Source organism: Aspergillus welwitschiae (assembly GCF_003344945.1).
Source record: "Aspergillus welwitschiae strain CBS 139.54b unplaced genomic scaffold BDQ94scaffold_19, whole genome shotgun sequence".
In the NCBI taxonomy this organism is placed as follows: Eukaryota; Fungi; Ascomycota; class Eurotiomycetes; order Eurotiales; family Aspergillaceae; genus Aspergillus; species Aspergillus welwitschiae.
The window spans coordinates 391,316-406,124 of NW_020798713.1; the positions used below are offsets into that span (position 1 = coordinate 391,316).

Below are 14,809 nucleotides of genomic sequence, written 5' to 3' on the forward strand. Positions count from 1 at the left end.
AGGGAAACTCCATCGCATGGCTGCAAGTGTGATTATCTCAGCCCAAGCGCACTCTGCTTCCACGCGATAGGAACGTCAAGTCAGTGTTTCAGAGGCTAGGAGCCACGCGAGGACTGCATGGTCGTCGGATACGCTGCGGAGTAATTCGCCGGACTTGCCCTAAACAGGAAGTAAAACAAGGACAATCTCCATGCGGCTGGTACGGCAGAGTATCATATCCGCAAAGAGAGTTAACGAGGATCAACTGATGGAATATAATGAAAATAGGCTTCATGGCCCTATCCGAAAATCAGCCCATTTCAGAATGGTGATTTCCCCTCCATTCGACGCTCCATACCCCTCTTGAAACATTAACGTAGATTGTACATTCTTTTCTCTTCAGACCTGTGAGCGATTTATCCACTTACAATGGCCGGTGAGTATTCAACGGCCCCGATGGCCATCATAGGCATGGCCTGCCGCTTCTCTGGCGGCGCCACAAGCCCCGAGAAATTGTGGGACATGATCGTACAACGGCGTTCCGGCTGGTCGGAGATACCAACCTCACGGTTTAACGCAAATGGCCTTTACCATCCAAACGGCGAGCGTGTGGGGACGGTAAGACATGCTTATTCTGTCCCTTCAAGTGTTCAAGTTGACCCATGCCTTTCTCTCTAGACCCACGTGCAAGGCGGTCACTTTCTCGAAGATGATATTGCCTGCTTCGATGCGGCCTTCTTCGGCATGGCCTCAGAAACCGCTAGTGTAGGATTGTTCCATCGTATTCTCCCAGCGGGCCTACCACCAAAATAAACTGACATGAAGGTTGCTAGGCTATGGACCCGCAATATCGGATGGAACTCGAGGTTGTCTACGAGGCTCTGGAGAGCGGTATGCAGTCACCTTTCACGCCTATCACCGCCCGAGGACTGACACATTTGCTTGCAGCGGGGATTCCAATGGAGTCCATTAAAGGAACGAATACTTCAGTATATGGGGGTGTGATGTTTCGCGACTACCACGACACTCATAGCCGTGACTTGGACACGCTACCTCGATACTTTATGACAGGCAATGCTGCCACGATGGCGTCGAACCGCATTTCCCACTTTTATGACCTTCGCGGGCCGAGCATGACCGTTGATACAGGTTGCTCCACAAGTCTGACGGCTCTGCACCTGGCTTGCCAGAATTTGCGCAATGGAGAATCCAACATGTCTATCGTGACGGGAGCAAGTCTCATGATAAACCCCGACGTTTTCCTCAGCATGTCCAATATCGGGTGAGTAACTTCCAGCTGTCACACGTTGAACAGGTGGCACTGATAAATGTGACCAAGCTTTTTGTCGCCCGACGGTATATCGTATGCCTTTGACAGCCGTGCCAACGGTTATGGGAGAGGTGAAGGAGTGGGTGCCTTACTCGTTAAGCGATTAGACGATGCTCTGCGCGATGGCGACTCCATCCGCGCCATCATCCGCGAGACCGGGGTGAACCAGAACGGTAAGACCCCCAGCATCACAGCCCCACAACAAGCCGCCCAGGAAGCCTTGATCCGCCAGTGTTATGAACGGGTCAACTTGGATCCCGCACAGACTACATACGTTGAGGCGCACGGAACCGGTACTCCAGCCGGCGATCCGCTGGAGGTCGGCGCGCTGGCAGCCGCGTTGGGAGGCAGTCGATCGGCGGAGCACCCGTTGTATCTCGGCTCTATCAAGGCCAATATTGGACACACTGAGGCTGCCAGTGGCGTGGCCAGCGTCATAAAGGTGGCCCTAGCGCTGGAGAAGGGACAAATTCCGCCGAATACGCAACTGAATACACCGAACAGTGAGCTGCGGTTAAATAATAGAAACATGGAGGTAGGCTACAATACCTTATTTGGTAGAAAACTCTCATGCGAACGGTTATGTTTGAACAGGTTCCTGTATCAACGCAAAGATGGCCTGTGGGGAAGGGTCCCCGACGTGCCTCCGTCAACAATTTCGGTTTTGGCGGTAGCAATGCTCATGCCATTTTGGAATCGCCCCCGGTAGGTTCCACCAACGGCACCCATGTAAATGGAACGCACGCAACAAACGGAACGGCTGGAATGAACGGCACAACTGGAGAAAATGGGGCTAATCGAACGAATGGGCAGCTAAAGAGCAATGGTCCGGTGGTAAATGGCAACAAAACCAACATTTTCAAAAGGGAAACCCCATGGGTGTTCCGCTTGAGTGCAAAGGATGCCCAGGCTTGCCAGCAGATGGCCGCCGACCTAAGTGCCTATATAGAGTCCCACCCACCAGTCGACGAGGAAGCCTTCCTGGACCGCCTTGCATACACCCTGGGATCGCGCCGTTCTGTCTTCCCATGGACCGCAGCTGTGTCGGCCAGGTCTCTGGCAGATCTAACACGGGCACTGGACGATGATGAGCGTTTGGTGCCGTCACGCGCAGCCCCCTGTTTACGATTGGGATGGGTATTCACTGGCCAAGGGGCTCAGTGGTATGCTATGGGTCGTGAACTAATTGCCACTTACCCGGTATTTCGGTCAACCATTTTGGAGTGCGACCGCTACATGACGGAGATGGGGTCGACGTGGACATTAATGGGTGGGTATTGAGCGCTCTACCTTAAAGCAACCCTTGCTAATTATACATAAAGAGGAACTGCATAGAGAGGAATCCACTTCACAGGTCAACAACATCATCTACAGTCTGGGTCTGGCCACCGCCATCCAGATAGCCCTGGTGGAGCTGCTATGGTCCTGGGGCATCCATCCCACGGCTGTGACAGGTCATTCGAGCGGTGAGATTGCAGCAGCGTATGCATCGAAAGCCCTGGACATGAAGTCAGCCATTGGCATTGCTTACCTTCGTGGAGTGTTAGCTGAGAAGTTTGATGACAAGATTCTCGGCAAAGGGGGCATGATGGCCGTTGGGCTTGGACGTGAAACGGTTGAACATTACCTTAGTCGCGTCACTGCGGGGTACTGCGTCGTGGCCTGCGTAAACAGCCAGTATAGCGTCACAATCTCAGGTGATATCCCAGCAATCGACCAGCTTGAACAGTTGCTGCAGGAAGACCAAGTCTTCGCTCGGCGTCTCCGCGTCAATGGGGCGTTCCACTGCGAGCAGATGCGCCCTATGGCTGACCTATTCGATTGGAGTCTACGCTACCTGCTCACCCCTCATCCCGACTTCGGATCAGTCCTGTTCTCCTCCCCCAAGACAGGCTCGCGCATCCAAGACGGCACTGTACTAGCGACCTCGTCGCACTGGGTAGGAAATATGTTGCAGGCGGTTCTGTTCGAGAGCTCCTTCCGTCATATGTGTTTTGGTGATCCAAGCCCAAAAGGCGCCAAAGACACCCAAGATGTCGACCTAGTACTCGAGATCGGGCCACATGGAGCGTTAGGGGGTCCGATTCAACAGCTCATGACCCTCCCCGAATTTGAGGGTAGTGGGATCTCTTACCTGCCCACTCTGGTACGAAAGCAGGATGCCGTCTTCGCCATGCAGCGCCTAGCGATTGAACTAACTCACAGAGGCTACCCCGTCGATCTCAATGCCGTCAACTTCCCTCACGGCCCGCCCTCTCTTTCCATCTTGCACGACCTTCCATCATACCCATGGAATCATAGCACGAGATACTGGCTCGAACCCCGGCGAAACCGAGCCGACAGACAGCGGCAAGCGCCGCCCTCGGATTTGGTAGGTTACTCTCAACCAAGCATCACGCCGCTTGCACACACTTGGCGCCACATTATTCGCTTAACAGATCTGCCCTGGCTGGGAGATCACCGGGTGCAGTCGAGCATTGTCTTCCCCGGTGCTGGCCTGATTAGTATGGCCATAGAGGGCATGCGGCAAGTGGCGGCGGGCCGCCAGCAAACTGTGTCCGCGTACGAGCTGCGCGACGTAGATATTGCCAAAGCCCTCACGGTGCCCGAGGCAGATGAGGGAGTCGAAGTGCAATTAAATATCCGCCCGTGTGATGAGCAGATACTGGGGACGAAGGACTGGCTGGCTTTCCAGATCTTCTCCGTCTCTGGCGACAGCCGCTGGACGGAGCACTGCAGTGGACGAATCTCAGTTATCGCAACCTCTGACAGCACTCCTCTCCCGTCTGCCATACCATCACAGTCGGAGGACCTGTATAACCGCCGCATTGATCCCCGCTATATGTGGGCAGCCATGCGATCCGTGGGCATATACCATGGGCCTCTGTTTCAAAACATCCACCAAGTACTGGCGAAGCCGTCCGCATCTCGCACCATTTTTGCTATCGCGGATACGGCTGCCGTCATGCCGAAGAAGTACCAGACACCCCATGTGCTGCATCCCACCACGCTGGACTCGGTCTTCCAGGCTGCCTATACACTTTTGCCTGAGTCTGGCGCGCGTCTGCCTTCCGCCATGGTTCCCCGCCATATTCGGTCTGTCCGAGTGTCAGCGCAGATCTCCAGTAGTCCAGCACATGAGCTGGAGGCATATGCCACGCTGAATCGGGATTATGACGCGCAGTCATTCGAGACATCCCTCACTGTGGTGGACGCCAAGGACGGGAACAGCCCGGTGCTCGAAGTGGATGGCTTGACCTGTCAGTCACTTGGACGAGCCCTGGATCGCGAGGCAGATCCACACGAGAATGAAATCTGCAGCCGGTGGGAATGGGCTCCAGATATTGGCACACTTGATGCGGCCGCCTGCAAGGACCGGATTCGCTGTGCGCCAGAGGCAGCGGAGATAGAGACGATGCGCGACCTCCGCCAAGCCACTATTCTATACATCCTTGACATTGTCTCCAGCCTGACGGTGGCTGATGTTCAGCAGTTGCGGGGACATCTTAAGAAATTCTACGTGTGGATGGTGGAGCAGCTGAAAAAAGCCAGTCGCAATCAGTTCGCGCCCGACAGCGCCCAGTGGCGCGATATCAGCGCGGCGGACAAGGCAGCCCTGTACGAGAAGGTCGGTCGGACCAGTGTGAATGGTGAGATGCTCTGCCGATTGGGTCCACTTGGAGCATCTTTTCTACGGCAGGAAATGGCTCCTTTAGAGGTAATGTTGGAAAACCGGCTTTTATTCCGCTACTACCTCGAGGCACTGAAATGGGATCGGTCGACACGCCAGGTAAGTGAGCTCGTCAGGCTCTGCACGCACAAGAATCCCCGAGCCAAGATTCTAGAAATCGGAGCCGGCACAGGAGGCGGTACGCAGGTGATCTTGGAGGCCCTGGGCAAAGAGAATGGTTCCTCGACGGGCGCTCGATTTGGCCGATATGACTTCACGGATATCTCTGCGGGCTTCTTCGAGGCTGCCAAAGAACGCTTCGAAGACTGGGCGGACTTGATGAACTTCCAGAAGCTAGATATTGAACACGATCCCGTGGCTCAAGGGTTTGAAGAGGGCTCTATGATGTAGTAATTGCCTGCCAGGTGCTTCATGCCACCAAGTCGATGGATCGTACTCTCACACACGTTCGCAAGCTTCTGAAGCCAGGGGGCAAATTGATTCTAATGGAGACCACGCGCGACGAACTAGATGTTTTCTTCGCATTCGGCCTTTTGCCAGGATGGTGGCTGAGTATTACTTCCCCTTCCTGGCACTTCTCATTATATTTGGTATATGGCACTGATTATGTTCTTTAACAGGCGAGGAAGAGGAACGTCGAACTACCCCATCACTCACCCTGCCATTCTGGAACCAGGTTCTATCCCGTAACGGCTTCACCGGGTTGGACCTTGAGGTCCACGACTGCGACAGTGAGGAATTCTACGCTTTCAGCACAATTCTCTCCACCGCTCAAGCCCCTGCTTCATCTATAACATCACCCGTGACTATCGTCACTGGCACATCGCCACCGCCGACATCTTGGATGAGCGAGCTTCAAACAGCCGTGGCAGCTCATATCGGATGTCAGCCAGTAATTGCGACGTTGGAGACAGTTACCCCCCAGGGTAATATCTGTATCTTTCTCGGCGAGGCGTACGAGCCCCTGCTGGACCATGTCAGTAACCCAGTCGAATTTGACCGTATCATACATCTGGCCACAAGATGCAAGGGCCTCCTGTGGGTCACCCGCGGCGGGTCTTTGGACGTCGACAAACCGGCCATGAGTCTGTCCCAAGGGTTACTGCGCACCCTGAAGTCAGAATATCAAGGCAAATCCTTTATTTCCTTGGACGTGGATCCACGACGGTCTCCATGGACTGCGGAAGTAGTCCAAGCCATATCCCAGATTTTTCCCGCTTCGTTCAGTGAGACTACTGACCCTGCCACGCGTGAGTTCGAGTATGCAGAGCGCGATGGGGTCCTACACATTCCCCGTACCGTGAAGGATATCCCCATGAACAGAAACATTTTCCCTGAGAGCGACACGACTGAGAAGACCATCCATTGCCGGTTCCGAGATGCGGCTCGTCCCCTTCGCATGAAGATCGGGACCCCAGGGCTCATCGACACCTTGGTCTTCCACGACGATTTAGACGCAGAATCCGACCCGTTGCCTGCAGACTGGATTGAATTCGACCCCACGGCTTTTGGTCTAAACTTCCGCGATGTCATGGTAGCAATGGGCCAGTTGGAGGCCAATGCCATCATGGGCTTCGAGTGCGCGGGCACCATCGTCCGGCTGGGAGCCACTGCGGCAGCGAAGGGCTTTGCAGTTGGCGATCGTGTATGTACGCTACTCAGGGGCCACTGGGCGACGCGGCCTCGAGCACCCTGGACCAGCGTGATGAGGATCCCTCAACATCTAAGTGACCAGGAGGCCGCCTCTTTTCCTACTGTCTTTGCTACCGCCTACATTGCCCTGCACGAAACTGCCCGCCTCCAACGCGGCGAGTCGATCCTCATTCACGCTGCTACCGGAGGAGTCGGCCAGGCTGCGATCCAGCTTGCCCAACTGATCGGGGCAGAGATCTACGCCACCGCGAGTACTCCGGCAAAGCGGCAATTGCTCCATGAGACGTATGGTATCCCAGAGAACAATATCTTCTCCAGTCGAGATCCATCATTCGCCACCGATGTACATTTGCGAACCGACGGCCGAGGTGTTGACGTCGTATTGAACTCCCTTGCAGGCCGTCTGTTACAGGAGAGCTTCAACTGTTTGGCGGAATTCGGTCGCATGGTAGAGATCGGCAAGCGGGACCTCGAGCAACACAGCGGCTTAGACATGTACCCGTTCACCCGGAACGTCTCTTTCTCGTCGGTGGACTTGCTGACATGGCAGAGCCGGAGAGGCGCAGATATCTCTTGTGTCCTGCAAAACCTCTCGAAGCTACTGGGCGAGAAGAAGATCATGCCGGTCTATCCCCTTACACTATATCCTATCTCACAGATCGAAAAAGCCTTCCGAACTATGCAGACTGGCCAACACATGGGCAAGATCATTATCTCGGTCGGCGAACAGGATACTGTGCCGGTAAGTCGCACTCTTCCCAGTTCCAAGCTCACCTCGACTGCAGGTGAATTCTACAAGGGCTAATGTGACCTGGGCAGGTGGTGGAGCGACCCCCACCTTTCTCTTTGCGATCCGACGCATCGTATGTCATTGTCGGCGGCCTTGGTGGTATTGGACGCGTCCTGTGTGAATGGATGATGGCCCGCGGGGCACGGCATCTGATCATCATATCGCGGAATGCTCGTCCTGGGCCTTTTGTGACTGAGCTTGAGCAACAAGGGTGTGAAGTTCGCACCCTCGCCTGTGACATTGCGGCAGAGGATCAGCTGGCGGCAGCACTGGCACAGTGTGCTGACATGCCTCCTATTAAAGGCGTCATCCAGGGCGCTATGGTGCTCAAAGTATGTTGCCTCCCTTCATTCCATATCGGTCTCTAGTGGATGGGCAGTGCAGCATATACTAACGTTTACACAGGATACCATTCTCGAGCAAATGAAAGTCGGCGACTTCAAAGAGGCAGTACGCCCCAAAGCGCAGGGAAGCTGGAACCTGCACCAGCAGCTGGGCGACGTTGACTTCTTCATCATGCTTTCTTCCTTGATGGGAGTTATGGGAGCCGCCAGCCAAGCAAACTACGCCGCCGGTGGTGCCTTCCAGGATGCCCTGGCCACGTACCGCCGCAACCGGGGTCTGCCCGCAGTGAGTCTGGACCTGGGAATTGTCCGATCAGTAGGGTTCGTGGCCCAGACCGATGGCGTGCAAGAGCGTCTCGTCCAGATGGGGGTTACCTCTCTGTCTGAAGAAACAGTTCTCCGGATCCTCGAACAAGCCATCACGCATCCCACAGGTCCACCCCAGATCATCACCGGTATTAACACCGCCCCAGGTAAACACTGGGATGAGGCCTCCTGGATCCAAGACCCGCGCTTTGCCGCTCTGAGATATCGCGACAGTACACAGGCTGGATCTTCCCGTGCTACTACGGGGACGGCAAAACAGGGAAAGATAAGGGATCAGCTTGCAGAGATCGCTTCCCCAGTGGATGCTGCTGCGCTTATCTGCCAGGAGCTGATGCAGAAATTAGCCAGCATGTTTGGGTTGGTGGTCGAGGAGATGTCTGCTGCTCAGGATCTGTCTTCCTATGGAGTGGACTCGCTGGTGGCGGTGGAACTGCGCAATTGGCTTGTCGCGCAGGTGGGTGCTGAGGTTTCTATCTTTGATTTGATGCAGAGTCCATCTTTGGAGGACTTATCCCTGCGGGTGGCAACGAAGCGGACGTAGGAATGGGTCTTGTTTCTTCCTGCTCGCTTTCGGGTTGCAAATACGTGGTAGTGTTGTTGACGACACTGGTATTCAGGATTCGAGGTTATGCTTTTCTCAAATATAAAATAATTTTATATGATCCTTTGAGAAAAGCTGGAAGCACCAAGTAAATGTAAAGTGCTAGAAGATGTGCTTGGCCCATTATTATTAACCGAAACCTGCAGCGTTCAAGATGCTTGATCACGAGTATTTGTATTTACCTGATTATCGCATTTCACTCCGCGCAGACCTCTGTTGTTCTTGCATAATCAGATATTCTGGCGCATTTTTATTGCTGAATAACCAACGGGGAAGGGGGCATTTACCATAGCAGCTCGGGTGCATGGCAGCTACTATAGAAAGTCTTGATACTTAAATTCTATGGTGATACAGCCGGACCTTCAGAGCTCCAGATAGAAAAAGAGATAAAGGAAAGGAAAGGGAGTGGGAAACAAGACCAAAGATAAACCGTTGCAGGGGGTAGGAGAAGGAGACAGAATCAATATCGTTCGAAACCGCCTATCTGACAGCTGAGGTTCCGTTCTTACAAACAAGAAGCGATTATATGTGTCGATGATATGGGAACCAGTATTAAACATCATCCACGACCCTCTCCAGCCGAGTGAGGTTCGTATAACGCACTCGAGTCGAGAGTTCGCGACACTTCCCCGGTAAGTACCAGATCCCCCAAGCGCCCAGAACCACCACCATCTGATACCCATCAAATGCATACGAAGGCCATTCATAGTCCACGAGAAACTCAATGCCACCTGCCATTGTCAGCCGCATTATGTTGCGTCCAGTCGCAATGATAGACCCTGCTAACGGGATCAATTGGTTCCATGTCTTCCAGTTGGCTAACACGCAGCTGCTAGCAGTTGTGGGATGGCGACCCAGGCGATAGCTTATGCAGATATTTTCTGCCATAGTAAATCCCCAAAAAATTGTCTGGACCACGAAGAGAGCGATTGCGAGCTTTGTTCCCGTCGCCACAGTCTCACTCGATGATGAGATGGTCATGCAACCTCCAACAAGCTGAATGACCATCAAGATTGCGTTCATAGCGGGATAAACGCCCCGCTGCCACGCCAGTGGGAGCAAACAGAATTTTTCGGCATCAAGCACGTTGACGAACTCACTCTGAGTCAGGTTGACGGAGAACATGATCAATGTCGGTCCCATCAATAGTGCGACTGATTGCACACCGTACGCGCCTCTATCGCAGACATCTTGGGTCGAGAAGGATCGAGCCGTATGTCCGATTAACTCTGCTACATATTGTTAACAGATTGATAGGGCATCAATGACAGGGACAACTTACCCAGACCACCAAGAACGAAGAATATGCCAAACCACGCTTTTGATTCAATCATACGGTACAGGTGGATCGTGGTCAAGGCAGAGAATAGAATGACTCCGATAATCGCCAATGCAAGGCTGGGTGTATACATATACAGCTCGCACTGCGTAGAAGCCATGATGGGGAGATGTTGACAGTGGACGAGGTGATGGGAAATAATTTTTTGTCCTGAAGGATGTAGGCCAGAAAAGATGAGCGTCACATTGGCCTCCAGATATATACCTATTCTTCTATCTAGGCAGTCGAATTAACCTTCTCATCCGCTGTAAGTAACAACTTCAAATTAAGCCTAATTTTGGCCCTTCCCTATATTCCTGCAAGCCTGGAACTCCACAGATTTACGTTGACTACAGGAACAGTTTCTTGGCGCGACATGGTTGGCCTGTTCACCATCAAGCTCGTGCAGATCTTGATGCCAAAATGTGTTTCAGGGTTCCACATTTCGGGTTTGTTTCGGGTTCGGGTTCGGGTTCGCATTCGAACTCGTTTTCCATTTTCTTAAAGAACTTTAATTGCAGATCTATTTGCTTGCCTCCCCACATTTCTATTATAAGATTGTTCTGGACTTTGATTGTGGCAGCCTGCGCTTGTCCCCAGAGACATACATTGAAAGTGTCTTCCCACTGGTATATAAATGACCGGAATGACCCTACCTGGCATATTCTATCATCCACCGGCGGATGATGATGATGCTACTTACCATGCTCACAACAATCGATCTAATGCCACTGAACGGGAGCGCGGGGTTGGCGGTACTTGTTTCCGCGGTAATCGTCCTTCCTTGGTCTACAACACATGCGACGCTCATTCTAACTTAGCTGCACAGGTCACTATTTATTATGCGACTCAAATTATCTATAATGTCTTCTTTCACCCACTGAGTCGGTTCCCCGGCCCGATCTCCCATGCCATTTCTCGCCTTCCCTATTGCTACTATGCACTCATAGGAACGCTCCCATTTCATATGTTAGACCTTCATAATCAATATGGGGACATTGTCCGCATTGCACCGGATGAACTTGCGTTTTCACACCCCAACGCTTGGAAGGACATCATGGGCCACAAGAACGGCGAGGAAGAGCTGGGCAAAGCCGATTGGTTTTACCGACCGTTACCTGAAGCACGACATATTGTTAACGAAGAGCGAGATCAGCATAAAGGTCTGCGTCGCGCCATGGCTCACGGTTTCTCCGAGAAGGCAATGCGAGAGCAGGAGCCCTTGATTCGGAAATATACCGATCTGCTCTTGGAGAGGCTGCGTGAGCAAAGCAAAAGCGGACAGTCCGTGGCCATTTCAGACTGGTACAATTTTACCACCTTTGATATCATTGGTGATCTTGCGTTCGGCGAAGCGTTTGGTTGTTTGGAGAATGCCAAATACGATTATTGGATCAAAACTATCTTTGAATCGGGACGACTGGGAATCATACTTCAATCAATATCGTTTTACCCCATATTAAAATCACTTTTATTGCTGTTGGTTCCGAAGTCGCTCCAGGAGGCCCAGCAGAAGCATAAAGCCCTTACCACGACTAAGATGCTCCGCCGATTAGCTATCATAGAAGATCGACCGGATCTGATCAACAGTCTCCTGAAGAAAAAAGAAGATTTGGTAAGCTGTGAATGATCGCGCTCACCAAAGAATCATCCTGACCCATACATCTAGGCCCTGACCATGGATCACCTCATCGCCAATGCCGAAATCCTGATTATTGGGGGCTCGGAGACCACAGCGTCCCTGTTGAGTGGAGTAACATATCTCCTTCTCCAGAACCCTGACGCTTATCAGAATCTGAGGGACGAAGTTCGGTCCACTTTCCGCAACCAAGATGAAATCAACTTAATCAGTGTCAACAAATTAACCTATATGCTGGCGTGTCTCGATGAAGGCCTGCGTATGTACCCCCCCATAGCAAACGGTCTCCCGCGCATGTGCCCGCGTGGAGGCTGCACGGTGCTTGGGCACTATATACCAGAGAATGTGGGTCTAGTTTTGATGTCCTAATGCGTAGTGACTTTCTGACATGTTATGCAGACGTATGTTTCAATGCACCAGTGGGCGCTCTATCATCGTGAAAAGCACTTCACGGACCCCGAATCATACCATCCAGAGCGTTTCATGGGCAGCCCCCAGTTCGCGAATGATCGCCGTGACGTCCTTCAACCATTCCATGTGGGTCCGAGGAACTGCCTGGGGAGAAAGTAAGTTCTGAATCAAACCTCTTCTCGTTCCTCATCTTAACTAATTGTATTTTAGTCTCGCATACAGCGAGATGCGTCTCATTCTCGCCTTGATCATATTTAACTTCGACATGGTCATCTCAGAGGACTGCGATGACTGGATCCAGCAGAAGAACTTCCTGATGTGGCAGAAACGCCCGCTGAAGGTCTACTTGAAACCTGTACCCAGAGATAGTTCTTGATTGTTCGCGCTCTCTTCACTTGCTACTGCTGCGCTCTTTTGAAGGCATGCCTTTGTCGGGGAAAAAAAACACTAGCTAAAATTACATTTAAATTCCACTATTATCAGAACCATGCCGTCAAATAGAGACCATATAAAGATCACTAATTCATTCAGCCTAGGTGTCCCAAATAATCTGTACCAAAGCCACCCAATGCCTAAGCATCAGGAGCACTCTTCTGCCCAACCACTGTATGCCAAGTCGATCCAGCATACGACCCTGCCCGTGTCACCCTCCTCGAACCCCTAAATGCATCCCGTATCACCTATTTTTTCTCCTCAGCAATACTACTTTTCTACAAGTGGGCCCTACAGTACGTGGACTATCTTGATGATACTTTGCTGCGGCCCACTGTCAATGTTGCGTCGCTCTGTTTTGATCCGTTGGGATGGTCAGTCCGTTGGAGGTAGCCTTCTGGTTCTGTGGATGCATTAGTCCATGTAGATGAAAACTTGGTGACATGCTTCTACGCAAATAGCAGCGCCCAAACAACTCAATGGAATGGCAGAGCGAGAGCCCAGCAATTGACGCATCCATGGTTCCACAGCACGGACCACGAATGAGGTCTCTTGTAAGTAAACAGTAAGCTCGATGAATGCTCACCCGGAATTTGAAACAAATGATGGAGCTCTCTTCTGGTGGGGGCATACCCTCTTTATCGAAGAATTTGTATGCTGCATCCCGGATGAGCTGGCCGACTATGTGGGCCTGATCTGCTGTTCCGTTGTCCGTCGCAGGGATCATAACCGAGGCATGATCTCAAACACGAAGTACAATATATCCCGAGCTGACCTATACATGCTTAGAACACCAAAGAATACCCTCGATATCCCAACAGACTGCGTATATCCATTGATCCTCTTTCCATAACCGAGGCGGGTCAGATCCGTCGCTCCAGGCCTCAACAGCGTCGATCTCAATTCGAGCTAGACTGAAGCTGAACACACTCGATATAAATATTACCCTCTCTGTCCACCCGTCTTTCAACCTCAACATCAGACACTTCAGTCACACATATCCCCACTGCAGCAATGGCTCCTCGTACCCTCCAGGTCGCCTGTGCCGGCCTTGGCCGCATGGGCAAGCGTCACGCCCTGAACCTCCTGCACCGATCCCCGCGGTCATCTCTGGTGGCAGCTTTCACCCCAGATCCTGTTGAGGCCAAATGGGCTGAGGCCAACCTGGTTCCCTACGGAGTGACCATCTACTCGGACTACGATGCTATGCTAGGCCACAGCGGCCTTGAAGCGGTGCTCGTATCAACCATTACCACCGTGCACGCAGAACAAGCTATCAAAGCCATTGAAGCAGGAAAGCATGTCTTGTGCGAGAAGCCTCTCTCAACTGATGCTGCTATCGTATGTTCAACTCTCTGATCAATAAGTGTCGTCACATCTACGCCCATGACTAAAGGAACGTACATAGTGCCAATCTGTCGTGGACGCAGCAACCCTCCACCCCGAGCTCAAAGTAATGTGCGGATTCTCCCGCCGCTTCGACGTTTCCTATCGAGATGCCTACTCAAAGATGAGCTCCGGACTTATCGGCACGCCCGCCATCATTCGCAGCCAAACATGCGACAAGATCGACCCCACCGGTGCCTTCGTGAACTTCGCCGCCACCTCAGGCGGGATCTTCTGCGACTGCTCCGTCCACGACATCGACCTGATCCTGTGGTTCTTCGGGGCTGACAGCAAAGTGAAGAGCGTGGTAGCGAGTGGGACCGTGGCCCTACATCCCGAGCTCAAGGCTTACGGGGATGCGGATAACGCGGTGGGGATTATCGAGTTCCATGGGGGCCGGGTGGCGTATCTGTATTGTTCGCGGATGATGGCGGCGGGGCAAGAAGATACGACGGAGATTATTGGGACAGAGGGGAAGTTAGTGGTGAATGGTCATGCGCAGAAGAACTTGGTAGGGATCTTTGATCGAAATGGGGCCAGACGCGAGCTGCCGGCGCATTACTATGAGCGGTTTGAGATGGCGTTTGTGGATGAGGTGAATGAGTTTACGGCGGCTTGTTTGGATGATACAGAGCTGCCCTTGGGGATTCAGGGTGCGGTGGAGGCAGTCAGGATCGCGAAGGCGTTGCAAGACTCGTTGGGGAGTGGAGAAAAGGTGAGGTTCGATGAGCGGGGGATTCGGCTGTGAGCGTGGTGGTGTGGTGTGTTTGTTTCGGAGGATTTTGGATAGGGTAGAGGAGCGTCAGTGATAGATTGAATGAGATGTGGCGTTATTGATGCATTATTGATGTTCTATGGGCAGTCTCTTAGTCTCTCACCGATCCTGGGCGTAAGTTGGAAGTAGGTTG

The 14,809-nt window shown here is 52.5% G+C and overlaps 4 protein-coding genes across 4 annotated transcripts; 3 read left to right on the top strand and 1 right to left on the bottom strand.

The window, feature by feature from the left end:
• Positions 1 to 408: 408 nt before the first annotated feature.
• BDQ94DRAFT_160034 (type I polyketide synthase) lies at positions 409 to 8,655 on the top strand (the record flags this gene model as incomplete). Its single annotated transcript, XM_026769155.1, has 14 exons — positions 409 to 597; positions 658 to 744; positions 813 to 870; positions 928 to 1,261; positions 1,319 to 1,844; positions 1,904 to 2,018; positions 2,094 to 2,579; positions 2,632 to 2,775; positions 2,806 to 2,993; positions 3,030 to 5,354; positions 5,405 to 5,552; positions 5,621 to 7,395; positions 7,473 to 7,775; positions 7,849 to 8,655. The coding sequence occupies 14 exons, from the start codon at positions 409 to 411 to the stop codon at positions 8,653 to 8,655; spliced, it is 7,485 nt and encodes a 2,494-aa protein (XP_026625459.1).
• Positions 8,656 to 9,267: 612 nt separating this feature from the next.
• Positions 9,268 to 10,154, bottom strand: BDQ94DRAFT_171200 (RTA1 like protein-domain-containing protein; the record flags this gene model as incomplete). The annotated part of the gene is made up of 2 exons (XM_026771695.1): positions 9,268 to 9,944; positions 9,998 to 10,154. The coding sequence occupies 2 exons, from the start codon at positions 10,152 to 10,154 to the stop codon at positions 9,268 to 9,270; spliced, it is 834 nt and encodes a 277-aa protein (XP_026625460.1).
• Positions 10,155 to 10,670: 516 nt separating this feature from the next.
• On the top strand, positions 10,671 to 12,493 carry BDQ94DRAFT_179370 (cytochrome P450; the record flags this gene model as incomplete). The annotated part of the gene is made up of 4 exons (XM_026773360.1): positions 10,671 to 11,648; positions 11,703 to 12,017; positions 12,072 to 12,238; positions 12,294 to 12,493. The coding sequence occupies 4 exons, from the start codon at positions 10,671 to 10,673 to the stop codon at positions 12,457 to 12,459; spliced, it is 1,626 nt and encodes a 541-aa protein (XP_026625461.1). The 3' UTR covers positions 12,460 to 12,493.
• A 1,036-nt stretch (positions 12,494 to 13,529) lies between these two features.
• On the top strand, positions 13,530 to 14,649 carry BDQ94DRAFT_179372 (uncharacterized protein; the record flags this gene model as incomplete). Its single annotated transcript, XM_026773361.1, has 2 exons — positions 13,530 to 13,856; positions 13,924 to 14,649. 2 exons carry the CDS (start codon positions 13,530 to 13,532, stop codon positions 14,647 to 14,649), a joined length of 1,053 nt encoding a protein of 350 aa, XP_026625462.1.
• Between the last annotated feature and the right edge of the window lie 160 nt (positions 14,650 to 14,809).